The sequence below is a fragment of the Solea solea genome, chromosome 16, assembly GCF_958295425.1.
Source record: "Solea solea chromosome 16, fSolSol10.1, whole genome shotgun sequence".
Lineage (NCBI taxonomy): Eukaryota > Metazoa > Chordata > Actinopteri > Pleuronectiformes > Soleidae > Solea > Solea solea.
This window is the reverse complement of record NC_081149.1, coordinates 5,861,444-5,883,789: the sequence shown is the minus strand read 5'-3', so window position 1 is coordinate 5,883,789 and position 22,346 is coordinate 5,861,444. Positions and strand designations below refer to the sequence as shown.

General features: G+C 44.4%; 1 protein-coding gene across 8 annotated transcripts in view; it reads right to left on the bottom strand.

Moving 5' to 3' along the window:
• Positions 1-22,346, bottom strand: part of LOC131474972 (RNA binding protein fox-1 homolog 3-like) — a 519,357-nt gene that overhangs the window by 305,813 nt on the left and 191,198 nt on the right. For 6 of the 8 annotated variants that reach the window (XM_058652718.1, XM_058652716.1, XM_058652717.1 and 3 more), the window contains exon 1: positions 18,490-18,557. The exons of 1 other annotated variant lie outside the window; for it this stretch is intronic. In XM_058652718.1, coding sequence (XP_058508701.1) covers positions 18,490-18,537 — 48 coding nt within the window. In that variant the 5' untranslated portion in view covers positions 18,538-18,557. Of the gene's footprint in view, positions 1-18,489; positions 18,558-21,282; positions 21,351-22,346 lie in introns of those variants that run through there. One more of the 8 variants, XM_058652721.1, reaches the window with a different exon arrangement.

Here is a 22,346-nt window from a genome sequence, read left to right as displayed (position 1 = left end):
TTTTCTCCACGTGGTTGACAAAGGTTTTTTGTCTTTTACGTAACATCGTACGTGAATTACACCATATGATGACGCATCTTCTCTTTCCTCCTAACATCGCGGATTTTCCGTCACAGTTTCCGTCACTGACCCAAATTAATCACTCAGAAATTCCAATAAAATAAGGTTGAAGATGCATTTTCAAGTGCCATACAGACATGAAAAGTGCTCCCTAACGTGTCAGACTCTTTACAATGTAATAAAAAGGCCTTATTCTATACAGCAGTGATAATAAATGAATGAAACATATCCATAAATATTGAATTCCCGGATAAATCCTCCATAACTTAATACACACTGTACCTTTAAAGTTTTACCTGGAGCAAAAAAAGAAGTTTCTGAAAGGAAATAAAAACTGAATCCTGAACTCATGTCTCGTTTTTTTATCTTCCGATGTAAATCCTTAAATGTCCTCCACGCAAAACAAAATAAAACATAAGTTATAGTTTCCGGGGAAACAGGAGTTTTTCACACAGGCACAACCTGAAAATGTCTCTTTTCTTAATCTGGAGAAAATACCTGACAATTTAAAATGAGGAGACGACGCCAATAAAAGCCAATAAAAAAAGCTAATATTACCATAAAGCAGTTCTACTCACTGATTTGTAAAATTGCCCATAATGACATGATGTGAGGAGAGATATTAAAAAGAGAGCGCCATAAAAAACAGCAAGACACTAACAGTAAAATCTCTGATGGCGTAGAGCTTTATATCCTCCTCCTGATATAGATCACGTCTTTATGGATTTAAAGGTGTCGCGTTACATATCGCGTCAAAAAAAAAGATTCTTGACAGTGGATTAAATCACTGACCTTTTGACCTTTGGGAGAATGAGTCGCACCGAGCCGTGAGGTCACTTGATGGAACTTTAAAGGTCCAGTGTGTTTTACTTAGCAGTATTCAGTGTACTTCATTCTTTCTATATACGTGTTTTTAATGACTTGACTGTGTATGAATTGTTGTTTTGATTCATTATCCCAGAACGAGCATTTTAATATTTATATCAGGAAATGGGTCAGCTCTACAGAGGCGGCCATTTTGGACCTCCATGTTTCTACGGTAGCCCACAATGGACAAAGTTATGATGCAAAGTGAAGGCTACATAAGTTAACCTGCATCTTCAAGTCTTAAGTGTCGAAAATGAGTTTAACCAACTAAAATGAGACATTTTGATTGTTGTTGTGATCCTGATAATTTGGAGGAGACAGAAAACATCTACATGAGACGAATCCCAATGTGAGACAAATAACGACAGTGTCCACATAATAATCTTCTTCTCCCACATCACAATTTGAAAAAAACATGCTACAGTAACCCATTGTGTCACTTCCTGTTTGTTTCTGCTCTCTCCAACTCCTTAAATACTGTTGCAAATAATCCAGATATTCCCAGATATCTAACTAACTGTCTTTACACGTACATTCACACACAGTGGGGGTAATCCTAGCCTAGCAGTCGGCTTAGTTTACACAAAATTAAATTTGATGTGATATAAAAGTGTGTCAGCCTCCAGAACACTAGGTGGCAGTATGAACCCTTACAGCTGGTATTAGGCAACTACACGAGCCGCCATTTCCTGTCTTTCTGCCATCCATTAATTTTTTAAATATTTACATTATCAGGGTTCCCACACCTTGGTTGACATCAAATTCAAGGACTTTCCAGGGACCAATTTCCTTTAAATTCAAGGACTAGAATGTGCGGACGCAGATTAAGATGGGAGGGCGTAAAAGTCCTTGGAATCTTGGTTCAAATTTTCTTTGGCGAGACAGATGTTGGAATTTTTCATTTCCCAGGCATCACATTTGCTCTCTCTTTGCTTTACTCGCTCATTGATCTGCACGGACTCTCACGTCAATGGTCAGAGACGGACACCGCTCATAATTATGACTCCACATTCTTTCTGCGGAGGCCTAGTCTACGTACATCAAGCTTTGTAGAGCCCATGAGACAGTGGGTCAAGGGAGACCTTTACCTAAATATCAACTTCACTTTAAAAAACTGACTTTCAGTGTATCCACTTCTATTACTTTCAGGTAAAAAGTTCAAGGGTAAGAGTTGAATGTAAATATGTAGTAGTAGTAAGTGTACTTTAAACTGTCTGACGAACGCGATAGTTGGATTTTTTTATTTATTTACCTGTTTCTAATGTCACGTATAAACGCACCGAGTTTGTCAGCATATGTGTGTCGACAAGACGGCGACGAGTGTGAAGACAAAGTGTGCGAGAGGAGCAGCAGCAGCAGCGACGACGTGAGGGATCGGGATTTTTGGCTCACGTACAATTTGTGGAGGAGTCGTTCAATGAGCTGACAGACGTCAGCGAGTCCTGGTGGAGAGAGACACACACACACACACACACAGAGCGAGAGACACAGAGATACCATCAGCACCGGGAAGCACAAACAGACAGATGGGCTAATTCGTGACTGACTGTGTGTTATGAAACATTATCTCAGTGTCAGTGAAATCAAAATAACATTTTGGGTGTAAACGCGGCTCGAGCGACTGCCAACACAACACCACATGGCTGTGATAGACGCATATGGACCGTGATGCAGGCAGCACTCGGAGAGTAAAAGAAGAAAAAAAGAAAGAAAAAAAAAGGGGGTTTTGTTGCTAAACTGCTGCAAACGCTGTTTATTGAGTCATGCCGAGTTGAACTGCATGCTGCTGTATACGTTTGCCAATCGCGTCCCACCTGCCGGCGCCAAATTAAGCCATCAAATCAATTTCAAGAGTCTGGAGGAAAATGAAGGCCATTATCGGCATTGAATTTTATTTGCTCTCTATTCAGAATTAAAGGCTATTGACAGACGGCTTTGTTTTGTTCTCTTTCATGCACTCTACGGTGAGAGTGTGTGTGTGTGGATAGGTGGTTTGCGGTGGCATTCTGATGCCCTGCCCCTTTAACGGCCGGCTACAGAGCCACTTTATAATCCCCCTCGCTGGGGATTTGTGTATGTGGGGAGTGTATTGCAGCTACCTCAACCTGGCTCACTGCTCTCCGCGGATGTTTTGTTGTCAAATAATGGGAGAGTGATGGGGTCCTACCCCGCTGTGAGCCACCGCAAAGATTAGACAGATCTTCACACTGGACGATTGGTGAGATTTATCACTGTCACTGGCTGCCAGTCCAGGCTGTTACTCTTTTTTGGTCTGCCCCCCGAATGCCACCACCAACACCACCCTCTGCTGCCCCCACCCACTCTGTTTGTGGTGGTTTCTCATTTGGAGCCTGCGAACCAGTTGTCATGTGTACTTTCCACTCCAATAGTGATGATAGCTGTAAGCAGCACCTCAGAAATCACCCGCTGCTTCATGGTCTTTGCACAAATGCTCATTGCGTGGCTCCGGCTACCGTGCATGGTCAAGTCTTGGATGGTGGTGAAGAGGTGGTTGTGTGATTTATTTAATAACTGGGTTTTTGTTTATTTTGGGGGGGCATTTGGGATCATTTCCAGGTAAATTGTCTCAAATGTTGCGGAAAAAATCTTGTTTTTCCTGACATGGGTGAAGCCAAGGTTCTGCAAATCAAATTCAATACTTATTTAATACCGCTTAGAATGCAAGGTGATGCCAACTGCATGATAACCATAACAGTTTAAAAGATATAATCAAGTAAAATACGTCAAAATATGTTCTGTAGTGTCAATAAATGTCCCTATCCTGTCCAGTCCAGTTAGTGCACTTCACGTGTGTTTGCAGAAAATTATGAAATGTACAAGGTTTCTTGAATGCATCCTGAAGCCACTCCTCTAATTCTCGACACACTCTAGATCTTCCAGAAGTGATGACATCTACCAGGGTCTTTGAACACATCTCGTTACTCGATAATCAACAAAAACTACCAAACTAGAGTTGTACTCATAAACCACTTCATCTGCACGCCATGTTTCAATGTCCACGTGTGTGCAAAGTGGCTGTCGGTAAATCATCAAGCAGGAAGGAGGGATTTTTTTATCTTCTTCCTTTAAGAGGCCACATTTCTCAGACGGCAGATTGTGATCCCTATTTCAAAGTGGAGGTGGAATTAGCATGCAGAGGAGAGCTTTGAAAAGGAGCTCTGGCCTTAGCTCAATCTCCCCGTCTCTCCTCCTCCTCCTCCTCTCTTCCTCAGGTAAAAGTAATGGATCGTAGCTGGCTCTGACTCTGGCTCTGGCCTCTGTCCTGTCGCGTCACGCCCGCCCGGTCAGTCGGCGAGCCGACCACACGGCCGCACGGAGCTGCAGGCGCTGTTATTTAGCGGCCGTTCCTCCACGGTCACACTCGCTAACTCTGAGGCCAGCTGTCCAGGCACACCAGGCCCTCAAGGATGGCAGCCCGCCTTAACTGAGAGGTGACACCCCCCTCCACGTTCTTCAACAGAGCGCCATCTTTGGACCAGTGTGTTTGAATACCAATGAACAGGAAGAAAGGGAAGAGGGGAAAAAAAAAGAATTGAACTCTTTACTGCAGTGATGTACAGGAACAGTGAGGGGAAGCATGTCGTAAAACTTTCCTCTGAGGAGGTTAAGACGTAAAACATTTTCTTTATGTGCACTTTGGAGGTGAAAGCCCATATTTCACTTTGAAATGATTCTATCCTTTTTATATATTTTTGATTAATTGATTGAAAAAGGCGGTTTAATATGCAGCGGCTTCTTCATGTCCACTGACGGAGGTGTAGTCTTGTTGGATCTTCAGTCAACGAAACTAAGACAGATTGAAATCTCGAGGTATTTTGTATTATTTTTTAAGCTTGAACCACTTGAGAAGTTAATTAATTAATTCATCTTCTATCACTTCATCCTTCACATGAGGGTCACCAGAGGTCACTGGTGCCAATCCCTGCTGGAGAGGTTTGCCAGTCCTTCACAGGGTTTTGATTACGAATGATTCCCTGAATAAATCTGATCCCCGGGATGATTCGATTTCTGGTAAAGCCCTGGTAAACTTCCACAGGCATAGATTGTGTTGGGTGTGCGGCACAAGCACGAACTGAACTTCCGCCTCACCGGTAGGTGGAGTATAAAGCTCTGCTCACCACGCAGAAAAAACATTGAGACAATAGAAGAAGTAGTCGCCAAGGATAGTCATCCAAGCCTCCACCTGGCAACCCTCGAACCGGTGGACACCCCGACTCCCCCGTCGAAACCGACATGTCCGAGGAAGCTGTAGCATTGTTCTCTTCTTCGTCTTTGGTAGGAATGCGTACTACCTATTCCCCGTGTCCAGACCGCCACCCGATGGTGTGGTGAAGTGGGATACTGCAGGACCTTGACGCACAAGTATACCAGGGTCCACAATATGAGACGCACAATGCGACACAGGCTTAAGTCAGTTCCAGTGGAGGATGTAGTGGTAGACAATGAATCAATGAATGAATGAATCAATCAATCAATCAATAGCAGATCTTTCAAATGGAGATTGATATGACTTGAATTTCTCACTCTGAGAATTAAGATTTTGTCTCTGTATCGAGCCAAGTACCGACACTTGGTCAAAAACTATTTAAATAACGTCCTCATTTGACTTTAAATCGTTTGTGAGGAAACTATGACACATTACAACCTATATATAATTATCATTATTCTACGTCCGGCTTCTCCCTTTGAGTGGTCTCCACACCGGATCATCTGCCCTCTCTCTTGTGTCCTCTCCCTTGACACCAACTGTCCTCCTTGTCTTCCTCCTATGAACCTTCTGCCCATGAATCATTAGGCCTATATACAGTATATATGTATACGTATATATATATCTGTATATATAATGATGACTTAAAATAGATGACACAATGAACTCGCCAGAGCCCATACTTTCACCAGCTTTATCATCCACATCGCTAACTAACGCTAATTAACTCCTTTTACTGCAGGGTTTTAATGTGGAAAAAAATAAAATAACAATATAGTGTTCTGTACATCAGCGTCACCATCATCCACTCTGACACAAACATCCACCTGCACATCCGCATGCGAGCAGGAGCAAAGGTCGTAGGCGTGTAATGGGTGCTGACAGTCACCCGGCGCTCTGACTGCAGCCGGCCTATGTTGATGTGTATGTAAATGTCCAAGTGAGTAGCTGTGCGGTGGAATGTTGATGTACAATCAGTGCAGGAGTGTCTCACTGAAGTGACAGCTGTCTGCGGATGCTGGTGGGCAGACGACTGAGCCGCTCTGCTTAATGAATGTGTGCTGCCATCAGCTGCCGATCTCAACCGAGAAAACCCAGGAAAAAAAAAAACACACACAGCACTGAAACATTGCACCTGACAGAAAGTGAGAAACTTCCAACTTTTAAAAAACACACATTTGATCTAATTTGTTAAATTCCTCTTCGCGTTCCAGATAGTCGTCCATTAATAACGTTGTTTTGACATTTTGGTCCCAAATAAGTTATGTTTGCACTGGAGCAGAATACATTTTTCAAGTCATGCTACTAACACAAATGTGGATGCTTTGCAATGCAGATTCTTCATATGTATAATTCCTCAGAGTGTATTTTTATCTTGTATGTGTGTGTTACCTTGCATCCCTTTAATGCTGTGCTACACCAGGCAAGATATACGTGACATTTTCCTCCCTTATGTCCATGGTTCTTGTCATTTGTTATTTTATGTCCATGGTTCTTGTCATTTGTTATTTTATGTCCATGGTTCTTGTCATTTGTTATTTTATGTCCATGGTTCTTGTCATTTGTTATTTTATGTCCATGGTTCTTGTCATTTGTTATTTTATGTCCATGGTTCTTGTCATTTGTTATTTTATGTCCATGTCAAAACACTTGAATAATTGGGTCAAATGTTTTTCATTCACACTACTGGGTCTGTTGCTAACCGACTTGCCTGTTTATGCGCACCCTTGCAATGTGTCAGTGTTTGCAAGAAGCATAGACTGTATGTATTTAGTTCAAAGGGAATTCCTTTTTTTTTTTTTCAAACAGCAGAGTCGCCCCCTGGTGGATCACTGCTGCTGCTGCTGCCAACATACTTCCGAGACTCAATTAACAATCCATGGCAACAAGCTCGAAAAGCGTACACCGCTGGAGCTGAGAGACAACAGAACTACAGTGGCTGACGTCACACGTGGAACCAAAACAACCGCCATTTTGGCAGGAAGCTCAAACTAGATACATGTTGTGCACCCGAATGCCTAATTAGCCAAGCAAATAAGAGAGGACATTTTATCGGATTACCAAAGATCCAAGTTGATAAAAGAGGTGGACCGGAGCTTTTATTGCGATGTCTAAGCGTTTTCTGGATTAAGAAGACGGAAATTTTATCAGAAAGTTTAAGATCTCAGATGTCTGCAGGTTTCAATACTGGCAAAAAGCAGCAGGGGGCAGTATAAAGGTCAGATGTATTCAGTTTGGGTTTTACAATAAATTGCTTAACGTATCTCAACTCCCCCATTTTTCCTTTCACCCCAACCTATCTAGGCAGATGCTGATGACTTTAAAGGTTTGAAACCAGCACTGGTGCTGTTTGTTTTTGCAGAACGATTTCCTACCACCAGGGGGAGTAGCTTTTCACAGTTCTGAGTGATGCTACGCTGACGACTCACATTAGGTTTAATGCTGAACGAGCTGAATTAACAAAAACAATAAAGTAAAAAATAAATAGGGTTAGTTTTTCAAAGACGCAATAACTACTCGTTCCAAGGGAGACAAATTACCTGCAGAATCAAAGAGACGAGGTGAGACTCACCAACAGCCACGCGACTATAAATACTTTACATCAACGCTGCTAATTAAAACGAGTAAAGTGGTTCTCCTGCAGAGAAATGTGTGCAGTGATCTGAGTGTTTTTCCAACATGATAAATGTCACCTCTGCCAACCCCCCCCCCCCCCCACACACACACACACACACCAACACATAATGCAGCTGCACAGCAAATGCTTGACATAAGTAGTTGTGCCGTTTAACTATATTTAACACCTGGAAAGCATTTTAAAAATATCAACACCTAGCGTTGCAGTTTTCTTTCATATTTTGTGTGCCTCGTGAAAATGTTACATGAAAGGTTGAGGCAGGAGCTGCCGGAGCAGGAAGTTTCGTGGCAGCGATGACGACATCTGAATGGACAACTTTTTCTTTTCTTTTTTCCTTCAGTGAACGTAGCGGAGGTGTAGTTCACCTGTGAATGTACGCGGGCAAAGACACAGGACGGCGGTGTTTCAGTAGCGCTGGTCACAACAACTGTAGCTGATGCTAATTCATTAATTATCAAAGGGTGGCAAAACACCTCTTTACAGTCGAGAAGCAATACACATCTCATGGTGATCACTTATAAAGCCACAACTCTTCAACACTAATCCTATTCAAATCCAATTTCTCCAGTACAAGATCCAATAATGAATTAACCTTTGAAGTTTTGCATGTGTGCACCAAGAGTCGACGGAATGCGACAACGTGATGTGCGATACACGGTCCACGATACCGATAATATCGCAATACAATGATACGATGTGAATATCTGTCTAACAGAAGGAAAACAAAACGTTAATGTGAAAAGTTATAAGTGTTTTTTTGTCCAAGCAGTTATTTGTGGTTATGACAAATGACAAAAGTTATTGTTCTATCCAGCAGGAAACAGCTACTAGTCAGATAAACACACCTTATGACAGTTCTTCTTAATTAACTCTTGCTGAACTGTAACCACTGATAACTAGTGACATAATCCAACCATAGTGGTTTATTTTTGAGTCACGGTGGAGGAAAATAGTAAATCGTAAACCCTTTTTAAACAGAAACGTTATTTTACAAGTTATACATTTGTGTGTACAATGTACAAATGTTTCATTGAAACAACTCCAAATTACGGCGACAACTGATGTGACTGAACCCGACACTCGATGAACATCTTGCTTTTCATTTGTGGAACAGCCACACTGTTCACGTGATACATGTAAACATCCCGTCAGCACAAAACAGACAGAGAAGGTGATCTGTCGACGCTTTTTCAACACGTCGTGCTCCTGTTTCAAAGTAAAAGCACGCTGCTCTTTCACTTCCCTGAACACACACACAGGCTTTTATTTATGTCTTTATTTAGTCATCATATCTACTGTCTTGTCTATTTTAGGAGCTGCTGGATGACTGAATATCTTATCTTATCGTAATATTACAAATGTGCAGTTTCATACCTGAAGAGTAATCATTACAGAAATGTAGACCGCATGTTTTTAGTCAACATAGGAGTAAAGAGTTTTTAGTCAAAATAGAAAGAAAGAAAAATTTAAAAAAGGTTTGTTTTGTCGGCTTATTTAATTTCTTACCTGACATTTTTTGTTATTATTTTATGTTAAAATAACCCAAAAAGGTCACAACATTAATTCATTACTGTTAATAACACAATGATGCAAATGTTTAAATATACAGTTAATTACAATTTTTCTCTATCTCTGGATTTTTAATTGTCTACCTCTGGTGTCGATTATTCTGGCACACGCTCATTATTTTTACTAACTGTGTGCAAAGAAGTGAAAGTGTTTCACATGTGAGACGACATTCTCTCAGTTTACTGGCATTAATTGAGTCCCTGGTTTGGCGTATGTTAATACTTTCTGCTCTTTTAAGCACCTGTACAACAGGAACTGTAACACAGCCCTTTCTTCGCTGAACGAAACAGAGACAGATTCATCCCATTTTCCCCAAATCCAAACTCCAGCGTAGCGGAGTGAAAGAAAGAAAGAAAGAAGCGTGCTCCGCTCACTTAAGGTGACAAACAAAAGCACAGTCTATTAGAAACAGCACGCGCAGACATACTGCTGCATTAACTAATGTAATCGTGTCGAGCGGCGCATGCATTTCTCATCTCTCCTGCCGCTGCTTCATAAGGCCGCAGTCACGCAGCTGCAATCGTATCACAAGATAAAATGAGTTTGAAGAGCTTGCTGTGTGTCTTCTCTGCCTTCCACGCTGCCGTGACTTCTGTTCTGCCTCCTCGCTGCCGCCAGAATTAAACCTCGGTGTGCGGTAATGGCAAAAGTGAAAACAGTCCCCCATTAAATGTCATAAAAAGCTGTTGTGATGAAACCATGTTGTGGGGAAATTCTCGCGTCGTTCAACAAGATGTATTAGTTCAGGAAGCAATTTGTCACCGCAAGCTGTTTCTCTTTATGTTTCTTTTTCTTTCTTTTTTTCCTCCCAGAGACGAAGACTTGCTTTGGACCGGAGCATTAGTGGGTTTTGATGTTTCCTGGGCAATAAACGCGAGAGGGGGGGGGAAACAAAATTCATCATGTCGCACACGACAGGAAGTGAGCTCCGCGTCTGAGGAGGGCCGCCGTCCCTCTCGCACGGCGTCCTCAGACTCACTCGTTTGTGAATCACAGACGTGTTTGTCAAACACCGACGCTGGGAACACACACCTGACAAGATTTGTGGACACTATAAACTTGTGTTGATCTTAAAAAAAACTGTTGATTAAACAGGCAACAGGGAAGCAGCAAAAAGTGAAAGGGGAGGAAGCAGAGTCTGAAAGACGGGAGGTGGAGCTGGGGGTGCTGAGATGGGGCCAGAATGGACATGGTTAGAAATGAGTATATTCGAGGGACAGCTCGGGTTGAACGGTTTGGAAATAAAGTGAAAGAGAGTCAAGGTTGAGATGGTTTGGTCATGTGCAGAGAAGAGATAGTGATTATAAAGGATGGACAAAGGATGCTGAGGAGAGAAGGTTCATGGATGTTGTCAAGGAGGACATGAGTGCACTTGTTGGAAAAGACGAGGACACAAGAGACAAGCCAAGATGGAGGCAGATGATCCGCGGTGGGCGACCCCTAAATGGAAAAGCTGAAAGCAGAAGTTTTTTTTCTGTGACCTTGTGGTTCCTGGTTGTTATCAATACAAAGGTTTCCAGAAAGCCATTCTCGGCGCAGAAGAGTTTGCGAGGATTCAAAAGATTCTTGGAGTTCTTGACTGTGTCAGGTTGTTACCTCCAGAAGCACATGTCATGGACGCATCTTGGCTCTCAGAGCCGGCGACTCTGCCTACTGCGGCTTTAAGGACAGAAAGAAACAGCAGGGACAAAAAATGTGACTCAGTCGCAAAGAGAACAATGTAGGTGGCCAATGAGAAAACAGATGGTGTCGTTTAAACGTCGCCGTTATGCTGTTTTTCACACCGTAAAGACAAGTTAAGGACAAAAAAGTTGTCTATAGCTGCTTTCAGTTATGTACTGAAGTCCTGGGAATGTCCAGAGGGCATTGTTTGCGAGGACAAAAATGTCCTCCAGACATTCTCCAGAGATTCTCCTGCAAGATCACAAGACAAATCGCTGCATTGTTCCCAAACAACACAGTGTTCTGTTTCCTGTGAGCCCGAGCCAGGCATTTCCCCCATCGAGTGGCTTCTTCAAAGATTCCCCCGCTGTTGTGAACACAATCACCCGCAAAATATTCCACTTTTCTCTGTCGTAATGTGAGCAGCAGACACCACACAAAGTCCAGACCTGATACAGAGAGGATTTATGTAACCACTGGCAACAGAGGTGGAACCACTGGGGTTAAGAGGACAAGTGATGGGTCCTACACGCTGCGGCGCCGCAGTTTAAAGTTTTCCTGCGACTAAAATCTGTCACGCGGCCATTTTGCTGTCATATCTTCCCCCCCTACCCACTTTAAATTGCCCGATACGCAGGCAGCAATGACAGTCATCCGGGAATGTCATCTGAGCGAACAATTAACAGAGCAGCAGAAAATGTGAGGTCAGATATAATTAACATATGTGCTGCTCAGCTATAATTGCTCAAGTCTAAAAAAGCAAGTAATTAAATCATTCATATTGAGCCGCGCAGGCGATAACTGACGGTGTTGTGGAGGAAACGGGGTTGCGGTGGAGGTGGAGCTGGGACGCTGTGCTCTGCTCCTCTCCGTCACACCGCCCCTGGGACACATTTATACCGAGAATGAAGCCGCGAACAGACGCTCGGCTTGTAATCGTCTGGCAGAAATAGCAAACACCTGAGTGCTCGCCGTATGAAGGCTGGAGACGGCGCTCGCTCCCGTGACCCAGGAGAGATTCCCCGCCGCTCTTTCCCTTTATTCGCGGGAATCAAAAGAAGTTCAGTCTTGAGCTGGAGGTGCTGCTAATTGACGGCGCAGGGATCCGTTTCGTTATGATCCGCGCAGAGGGCTGGCCTGTCAGCGTTAAGCGAGTGGCAGCAGCAGCATTATCAGTCTGTAAGTCTCAGGTGTCGGCGTCTGGGTGTCATTTATTTATTAAATGAAGGGATGAATGGGACGTTTAAGGTAGAAGTACACACCTGCTAGGACAAAGGGATTTCAGTTGCAGGAAAGAATAAATAACTACATTAAGATTTACAAAATCCAGGCTCTGGAGTTTCACAGCCACCTAAACCTAGTATGCCGATTTTGGCTTAGAAACTAAATGTGAATTTCACTTAAATTAAGGCGATTTTATTGGAGATTCATTAGCTAGTAAATTACTTTTACCTTGATACAATTCTATTGGTATAGTGCCAAATCACAATATACCTTATCTCTTATAAGGTACTGTATACAGTAAGGCAAAATACATTTACAATATTATAGAGAGCAGAGAAACCCAAGCATCAGTGGAGAGAAAAACACAACCCTTTTAACAGAAGAAGAAATCTCTGACGGAACCAGAAGAACCAAAGCTGTGTGGCCGTCTGCCTAGACAGGTTGTGGTGAAAAGAAAAAAAATGGGGGGCAGAAAGGACAAGAGGAAGGTGAGGTAGAGACAGAAGGAAGGACCAGGAGCAGAACCTTTGACAGAATAGGAGAGAACCCAATGGTCCAAAACTAAGGTTTTCAACTAAGGTTTAGCAAATATAAAAACGTGGAAATTATTTGTCACTACCCTTTACCAAAATACAATTAGGATCTCAGTGAAATCCTTATAGTCAGACCAGCTCTCACATGAAGGACACTTTAATGGCATTCATTTAATACCCAACCAATAAGTATGTTTGTATTTGCTTTAAAAAGTAATATTTCCTTAGAAGAAACCTTTTACTTTACATCTCTTCTGGTATGAGAAGGCCACCGTAGTTCCCTGAAGTGTGACCAGAGGAGTCCTCAATTAGTTACAATCTGCAGACTCACCATCAGATGTCACTAATGTCTACATAATGGAGCTTAAAGTTGTGGTTATGTTAATGCAACACAAGTCAGTAGTATCAGGGAAGTAAAGAATGGTAGCTTTAGAGCTATACTGTAGTTGCAGTAGTAATAGTTGTCTTTTAACACTAACATTGTCAATATTTAGACTATTGTCTTTTCATTGTTGAGGTTACTTTGCAGCCAACAACAGCTATTCTACTGAGGGCATGTGTAGCCGTTTGGTAGAACAGTCACCAGGAGGCATCTTCTCTCTCTGAACTGTGGTGAGATTAGACAAAGTCCAGCAACAGAAACAAAACAAAAACACGTCGTCTACCCCGGCGTTGTCGTTGGTCTGTTCTTGCTGAAACAAACCTGTGGATGTGAAATTTGAAAAGAACGTCTCCCGTGTCGACAGTTTGTTGTTTTCATCCAAACTCCAAACTTTAGAGTGAAGATGCGGCATAAATTCCTCCTTCGCTCTTGGCTGATGAGATTATATTTATAAACCACGAGAGGGTTTTGTCACTTGAATGCCAACACGCTGTTATTGTTCATTTGCTAAAGAGACTTTTCCATTGGAGGAACGACTCCTTTATATAACCATTCTCTGCTGATCGAGACGCCTTTTCACGCAAACGGCAAAGAACACAAAGAGTTTGAACCCCAAATTAATCTTTGCTAACAATACTGTTTAAATATATTGTTCATACGAGTGACCCAGAGGACGGACACGCAACGCCCTGAAGCAACATCACCACACTCCCACTTCCAACTGGATTCTGTTGCAATGAAATCTACATTTCCTTTTGTATGTTTCAGGGACAATTCCACCTTACTTAAGTAACTTAGGAAGATGAGGAGTGAGTGCAGCATCCAGGGAGAACCTCTAAATGTTGCCGCCTTGGCCGCCGTGTCCTTCCTGACGATTTGTTTCTATCAAATCAGAAGAAAGGCGCTGGCAACTTTTGACATTATGTTCTCAGTGGAGCACAGATGAGGTCAGAAGCAGAACATCATCTTTCTTTTCTTTCTCTTTTTTCTCCACTATTGAATGGAGGAACTCTGCAGCTGAGTGCTTTTCTCCAGTGAGTCTTCTTTTCATAATAAACCAACAGGCTTTCAACTCATCTGACCCGCAGACTGAGGCCTTCCTGAGCAAATTCAAAACACTTTGCGTGCACACTGTTCTTGACATTTAAAATCATATGAAAATGAAAATGGATCCCAATTAGAGCCTCGGGAAGCGCAAGGCCTTCTTGGTTCTTTTAGTAACAAGCTGGTTGAAAAACCCCCCTGACCCCCCCACCCCACCCCCATGAAATGCCTTGAAAAATTGACCTTCTCATTCTGCGAGCGCCGATAAAAGCAGCCTTGAGTGGCCTAAGATCGAGTTATTTTGATAGTCATCTGCGAGGATGAAAATGTGAGAGTAAAAATAAGGCAAAGCAAAAGGGAGCATAATCACACGGCAGAGAGCTGCGGAGGCAGCACCTTGCACTTAAACGTTCCACATACTCTCAGTAAGGAAACATGACATTAACCTGCTGCGTATTAATGTAGATCACAGTAGTGGAAGATGCTAATTACCACGTTTGGACAGGTGATTATTATTAAGGTGATTGTCGGAAGCCTGACATTGTGTACTGAATAAAAATCTAAAAATACATCAATCCAGCAGACCTAATGACATAAACACAGCAGTGCTGTAACAAGTGAATGTGACGCATGTGACGCATGTGACGGATGGCTTGAAAGGTCGTTGAACAACTTTTTATACAGAATCGAGGGCCCACTTTTTACAGAACAAAATCACACAATATTCATTGTGACAAAACCAAATGTGTGAATAATAATATTATAATGCCTGTGACTACTTTTTGCATCTGTGCACATATTATTTGGACCTGGTAAACAACATATTCAGTATGAATTTATATTATGTGTTACTGAAAGCATAAACTAGAACAAATAAATGTACGTTTAAATATCTCACTGTGCACTTAAGACAGTATGTCGCCTCATAGGCCTGACACTTTGCTGTCTCATGTTACTTTACAGGCATTAGTTGAGCTAAAGTTATTTATTTTTTTTAAACTTTTATGTTTAAGGGTCAGTTAATGTCCATCCTTATGCTAGCTGTCCTCACAAGCGGTGTGTTTGTCAGTGTTAGCTGTAAAGTGTTAAACCTTTAGCTGGTGTCATTACCGGGTTACTGAGTTAATCATTAACAAATCAGGGGTCGGTTAACGAGCATCCTTATATTAGCTTACTTTACAAGTGGCACTTAACCAACGTTAGCTGCAATCTGTTCTTTTATCTTTAACTTTTGGGTTTCATGAACAAAGCTGGCAACCAACCTTATGCTAGCTTAGCTAAGAGGTGCCCGTGGGCTAACTTTAGCACTTCAGTTCTTTCCTTAACTTGTCTTTAATGGTTCCTTAAAACACATTTCACAGTAGTTTAGCCGACATTTGCTGTAGTCTGTTCTTTATTATTAATAATAATAATAATAATAATAATAATAATAATAATGATAATAATAATAATGTTTCACTGACAAAGCAGCAGTCGATTTATGTCCATCGTCATGCTAGCTTACTTCACACATGATAGGCTATAATCTTTAGTTGGGATTACAATCTTAACCCTTTAACACTTAAGCCTCAAAATGTCCATGTGGACTTTTTTCTTTGGCCTTTTTTAACTATAAAAGGGACAGAAAAGGCCCTGTTACTGATTGCTTTTGCCCATTTTTCCAGAATAACTTTCAATATCTGGCAGTTAGTTACAATTTACTGCATGTTAAAATAGTGTATTAACAATTCAAAAGTAGAAAAACACTGTAGTTGTACACAAACACCAGATTCTGCATGTTAAATTTGAAATGTATAGTATGAAACTATACTAACAATAACACAGGCGTGTTTCCCACTTTTTCTCCTTTCTGGCGACAAAAAGACGCTGATTCGCCGGCATCCGGCAGTGGAAAAAGTGCACCTGCACAAACGTGTCGTCTGCGTTAAAGGGTTCAATAAAATGCTACACAGAAAAAAAAACATTTGTGGGTCCTGACCCAGTCCCTGGGAGTGACTGGATTAAAGCAAGAAAAGGAAAAAAAAAAAAAACCCTATGTTATATTTAAACTTGAGGCAGTGATGTCGCCCGGATCACCTGTTGAAAAGCATTTATTTCAACAGGGGAACAAAGGTCAGCATCCTTGCTGGGGCTTTGATTGGCAGGCGGGGGAGTTTGATGCCCCGGAGCAGCGGCGCAGCGGAGCAGCCATCGGTGGCGTGTGGCTTGGCTGGGCCACATTTCTGACTCAATGCTGACTAACTGAGTGTGTCTGCTGACAGTGTGTCTGACTGATAGGATCACCCTGGGAGGCTCTTCCAGGGCCTTTACAAAGTGTGTCTGATAGGCCAGGCCTGTAGCACCGCGTCGGCCCCCGACAAATTAAATTTAAGCCCTGCTAATGCACAGCGTAATCAAACAGTGAGGCGGTGATACAGTTTTCAGCGGGGTTACAGCGGAGCCGAGCAGACGACCGGCTCAGGTGTAGAATCCAAGATGGCAAAGAGAGAGGGAGAGAGGGTTGAGGGGAAAATAGCCGAGTGTGACCTCAGCTCTGTGCTGAAACATCCTGCGCTCACAAGCCAAAGACTCGTATGAAGGAACAACAATAACACGCCATTATGAGATGTAACATTTTGCGACGACCCGCGTTTCCAGGGGGAAATTTGAAAGAAAAGCAATTTCACATTAAACTACCTGACACAATGCAGGGTCTGGTGGAGTAGAGGAGCGCGGGGGGGGAGTGGTGGTGGAGGCAGATAGCGAGGAGTGTGTGCAAGCATGTGTGTGTGTGTGTGTGTGAATGGTTGCTGGCGGTGGGGGTTGCTCGGGAGCGTCTTAACAGCCATTGGACAACTGGAGCGAGACGCATACATCCCCTCAGCCGAGTTAAAAGGAACGGAGTGGATGAAATTTCAAAGCCTCCCCTGCAGACACACACAAACACACACACACACACACACACACACTCACTGCTGTGCATTGACAGGTTCACACATTCAACGCTGTCGCTCCAGCCTGGCCTCTGCTTCCAGAGCGCCCGGTATCAGAAGGTTGGTTCTGCTGTGTTTAATGAGAAAAACAAACCCAAAGAAATCGCCTGAAATGTCCTTTTTTGCTCCCCTTCTCCTTTTGTCCTGCCTTCAATGATGCTAAGAAATGTTCTTAATTAAAAAAACAGTCTCTGACTTGCTTGTTTCCCATGATTGCTTGCTGCAGGTGGTAGAAGAAAGTGAAAGTCCCTGACAGATAAGAAGGGAAGTGGCAGACATCCGCCTATTAAATTCCATTCACTTACTACGGCCGACAATGCTGTCCTGATGAGGCGTCTGCCACGCTGACATCATTATAAGACGCGTTCCTGGGGAACGTCACACAAAGACCGTCGTGTTCTGCCCCAGCACAGACAACATGGCGCCCGCAGAGCGGCGCTTTTCACACTCTCCACTTTTATTTCCCTGACTTGACAGCCTTGATTTGACCCCTCGCTGCCTTTTCTTTACAGACACAACATCTGTACGACTGCGTCACAGCAGCACCCCCCCGGGCGCTGTGAAGCAAATGCACGCAGCTATGTTGCAACATACTAAATCACATGATGTGAAGTTAGTTTGTTGTTGTTTTCTGTTGTAATGCATCTTTGTTGCTAAGCAGTAGTTGCTGTGGTGATCCCGCGCGCTGCACTTCACTGCGGTTCACAGGTCAGTCCAAGAGTGATCGGGACTTTGAATTGGGTGAAAGGGAAGTTGTTGTTTTTTTTTTTTTTTCCTCTCAATGTGTCACATGTTTGCAGTTCGTTCGGCTCGAAGGAGACGGCGCTCGTTAAAAGACTGTGTTGTTTTCAGCTTCACACGCTGACTTTACAGCACAGCCTGGAGATGATGATCATGCTGTGAGACGTGTGCACATGTAGAGACACACATGTAGCTGCTGCACGTTTGATATCGACTTTTACACATGACGACATGGAGAGGATATAAGGAAAGTGCCAGATTTGCCCTTTTTTCTTTACTTCCTGACCGGAGATCTCAGACATCACAGGGAGTCAGGTTCACCTATTGACTGCTCTGCCCCCACCCCCCGGTCCTCCGCCGGTATATGTACTCAAACGCACCTCCAGAATCACTGTCACCCTCGCTGAGTAATTACAGCGATTAATGCACGGACGGAGTTCGCCTCTGGCTCTTGGACACTCTATCAAGACTCGGTGTTGGTAATGGATGAACGCACGTTCTTAATAGAGACCTGAAGGGCGGGGAGGGGGCAGGGGGGGGTGAAGAACAAAACCAAAACACACATATACCTTCGTGATCAGACTGACTTTACCCACAATCCTCTTGGGGGAGATCATTTACCAGCCGAGGAGAGCGGTCAGGTTCTTGTTGCCCTTGTCGCTGCGCTCGCGCTGACCTCTAAAAATGGACAACAAAGATCATATCACGAAACCAATACTCGCGCCGACGGCCTTTGCACAAATTGATTTAGCCACCCAGAACTCACTCCCATCTCAATGAGGTGGCAGCATGCTCACAGCATATATCACTGTCACACAAGCACCCTCTAGTGAAATGTGATTTTTATCTTTATGAGCTTTTTTTTTTTTTTTCTTTTTGCTTACGCCCCCCCCCCCCCCCCCCCACACTCTTCTTTAGGTACAGCGTGTAGCCGGGGTTTGTGTGATAAGTGATGAGAAATAAAGGGTCGGCACATTAGGGTAATACAGGTGCTCTTGGGCGCATATGGGTGCTATCACACAGGGAGAATGACACTGTTGTGGTCGTGTGCGTTTGAAAGCGGCTGGTGAGGCAGCGGGGGGGCCCCCGGCGGTGCACGGCTCATAGATCACTAATGTGTGGGTGAGAGTTGTCACCAGCCAGCGCCTGGCTGTGAAGCACAACGTAGTTTATGGCACACAACCGCGAGACGCAAGCATGAATTGTGGCCCAGGCAACAATGAGGCACTAAAAATAGATGATAAGCTTTTTTTTTTTGTGCGCGCTCGCCCCAGAAACAATCGTTTGATTTCTTCTTTTTTCAGATGTGTTCAAACTGTGGTAACAAAGGATAAAAGAAGCGCCGTATAACGTCTACCTGGGCGCCGCCGAGAGGCCCCCGTGCTAACCTGGAAACTCGCTGAAAACCCTGGACAGACGCGATAAATGTTGCACTTTCAAGTGTGTTAAACGCGCCGAGATAGTCTGGGCTTTCTCGCCTTCCAACTGACAACCTCTGTTACACAGTTAATTGCAGCCAAGTGAAACACAGCACTGTGTCAATTATCATGTGCGTTTGCTCTCTCCCAGTGGATATTCCCACTGCCTGCTAAAGTTTCTACCCTCTTTTTTTATTGCTATTCTGCACAGGTTCTGCAGGCTGGATTACATTTGGGGCAGACAGAGCTGTAAAAACAGAAGGGATTTAAGGACTCAGATTGGTGGAGGGTAACCTAATCTCCCGTAATTGGGGGAACAGTTCTCTCTCTCTCTCTCTTTTTCCTTTTTTTTTTTATCAGCCTACTTTAGGAGACGCCGGCGCTCGTCGGCGGGGCCGCTATCATCCCAGATAGGCCGGAGAAAAGGGAGCACGCACATATTAAACCTACTCATCGTTAATCAAAGCAGCGCTCTTACTTAGCAGGTCACTGGAAATCAACATACATGACGTAAAAAAAAAAAAAACGCCGCCCAAAAAGATCCCTCATGCTCTGGTTTCTTCCTCCCCCTCGCCCGCTGCCCCCCCCGCAACCCCCCGAGCGGCCATGCTGCTCGAGTGCTGTGAAATAACACATTCTGGGCTGCGACGTCGCCGTCTCCAAAATGGAACTAAAATGGAAAAATCCTCTGCCAGGCGGAGCCGTTCTCGCCTCGCCAGATGCTTTACTTCTGAAATTTGCCTAATTGCCACGCACAGATCAGTCCCTTCACTCTCTGCCAAATGAATCTGCCAAAGTGTGTTGCGAGCGTTTCTGTTGGTCCAATAACGCTTTATTTGTGCCGTGTCTTGTGTTTCCACGACTCGTGCCAAAAGACCTGAGAGCGAGCGAGAGATGGAGTTGGAGAGATGTTTTGGTGTCGGTGACATACAGTACATCCCCCCCCCCCCCCCGCTGACCCTGTGTGCCCAGTAAGCTGCGGCGTTGCAGGGCCTCGCCATCTCAACACCCCCACACACACACACACACACTTCATGGGCTGTAGAAACGGACGCTGACCTTCCCACATTATTATACGCACATACAGACCATGTATGTTCTGATGAAGCATGGTTGTATAACATGTGGAGACACGTGGGTGCAAAATGTTGAATGGAAAAACATGGAGCTGCTGTTGTTGAGCAAACACATACGCTGTGGAGAAGGAGAAGAAGGTGGGCACCAAAGACCAAACATCCACGTATGATTCTTCTTCTCAATCAGCACGAGAAAAGAGAGTACCATATATACATATATATACATATATGTCATCGTTCTCAACATGATAACGAGAGAGAGACAGAGACAGAGAGAGAGAGAGAGAGAGACAAACAAAAATGACTCAGAAGTTTAGTCGGCAGAGAGATTCCTTGGTTCCAGCTGCCCCGGCTGTCTGATGAAGCGCTCTCAGCTCGTCAACAACATCCCCTATCGTTCCTCCACAACTATCTACTCACAAAACCAGGACCCGCCCCCTTTATCCCTTTCAGCAATTCCACCATCCTCCAAGAGAAACACCTCCAGAGGCAGAGCCGGCTGCTCGCAGCAGCAGCAGCGGCGGCAGCAGCAGTGTCGGCAGCAGAAATCTCTTCTTCCCTTCTTCCCTTTTCCTCCCCCCCCCTCGCCTCCTTTCACATTCTCTTGTCTATTTCTGTGCATCGTCTCGCTCTCAATCCTTTTGGTATCCACTTCTTTTTCCCGCGCTGCCTGCCTGCCACACAGCGTTCGTGCGCCACAGATGAAATCATAATAAAAGAACAGCAAAAGAATAGGAAACGAAGAGGAAAAAGAGAAGAAGAAGAAAGAAGAAGAGAGAAAGACGGAGAGAGAGAGAGCGAGAGAGACACACACAAACCCACAATCGGCAGCGGCTGGAGAAGCCAAAATTAGCATGAGAATACTCACAGTGTTGTTGCCGAAGCGAGCGCGGTGATGGGAGAGAGCGCAGCACCGGTCCCTCCGTCAGATACAACCTGCACACACAAGATTGAAGAGGGGAGGGAGGGGGAAAAAAAGAAAAAGTAGGCTGTGAGAGCGGCAAAGAGGAGGAGGAGGAGAGAAGAGCAGGACAAGAAGGAGGAGGAGGAGAAGAAGATGAGGGAGGAGGAGGAGGAGGAGGGAGCAGAGCATCCAATGTGCGCACCAACAGGAGCCCGAATAAAGAAATACAAGGATTCCTCTGGGAGTGTGAGTGTTTGGGCAGCGATGGTATGTGTGTGTGTGTGTGTGTGTGTGTGTGGTGTTATGACTGAGGTGTGTGTGTGTGTGCATGGGGGGGGGGGGGGGGGGTGGGGGGGGGGGGGGGGGGGGGGGGGGGGGGGGGGGGGGGTGATGGAGTGTTTGGAAAATATCAAACTCGCTCACTCACACTCACATGTAAGGTTGCACTCGTGTGCACAATCACATGTTCTGCAGTCCACCTACCTCCTTATCACTACCTCACTCTCTCACAGCACAACATGCTCTCTCACTCTCTCACTCTCTCACTCTCTCACTCTCTCTCTGCACTGCCTCACACTGATGCTGGAGATTCTGCTGTCGCCCGCATCTCTGTATGTTACAGCGAGGGAGAGAGAGAGAGAGAGCGAGAGAGAGGGAGAGAGAGAGAGGGGACACCATCGGATCTCCGGGCCCGCCCGCCCGCTCGTACGCCCACGCCACCCCACCTCACCCTCCCTCCCTCTCTCCCCTCCCTCCCTTGTACGGAGAGAAGCGAACGCTTCAATTGAATGAAAGCAATCCCCAGTGGCATTCAGGCAATTATAGCGGCGGCTGCCACTGTTTTCGCCTCGTCTGTCCTCACGCCCTCCGCTTTCTCGTCTCCATCCGTTTTCTCCTGGGCAGAATCAGGAGTCTGCTCCCCCCCCGCGCAACCTCCCCATCCATCCCATCCCTTTTTATGCATATGCCACTATTATTAATCTTTTGTTTTTTGGGTGGGAACACCTTTTTTTGGTCGTGGCTTGCTC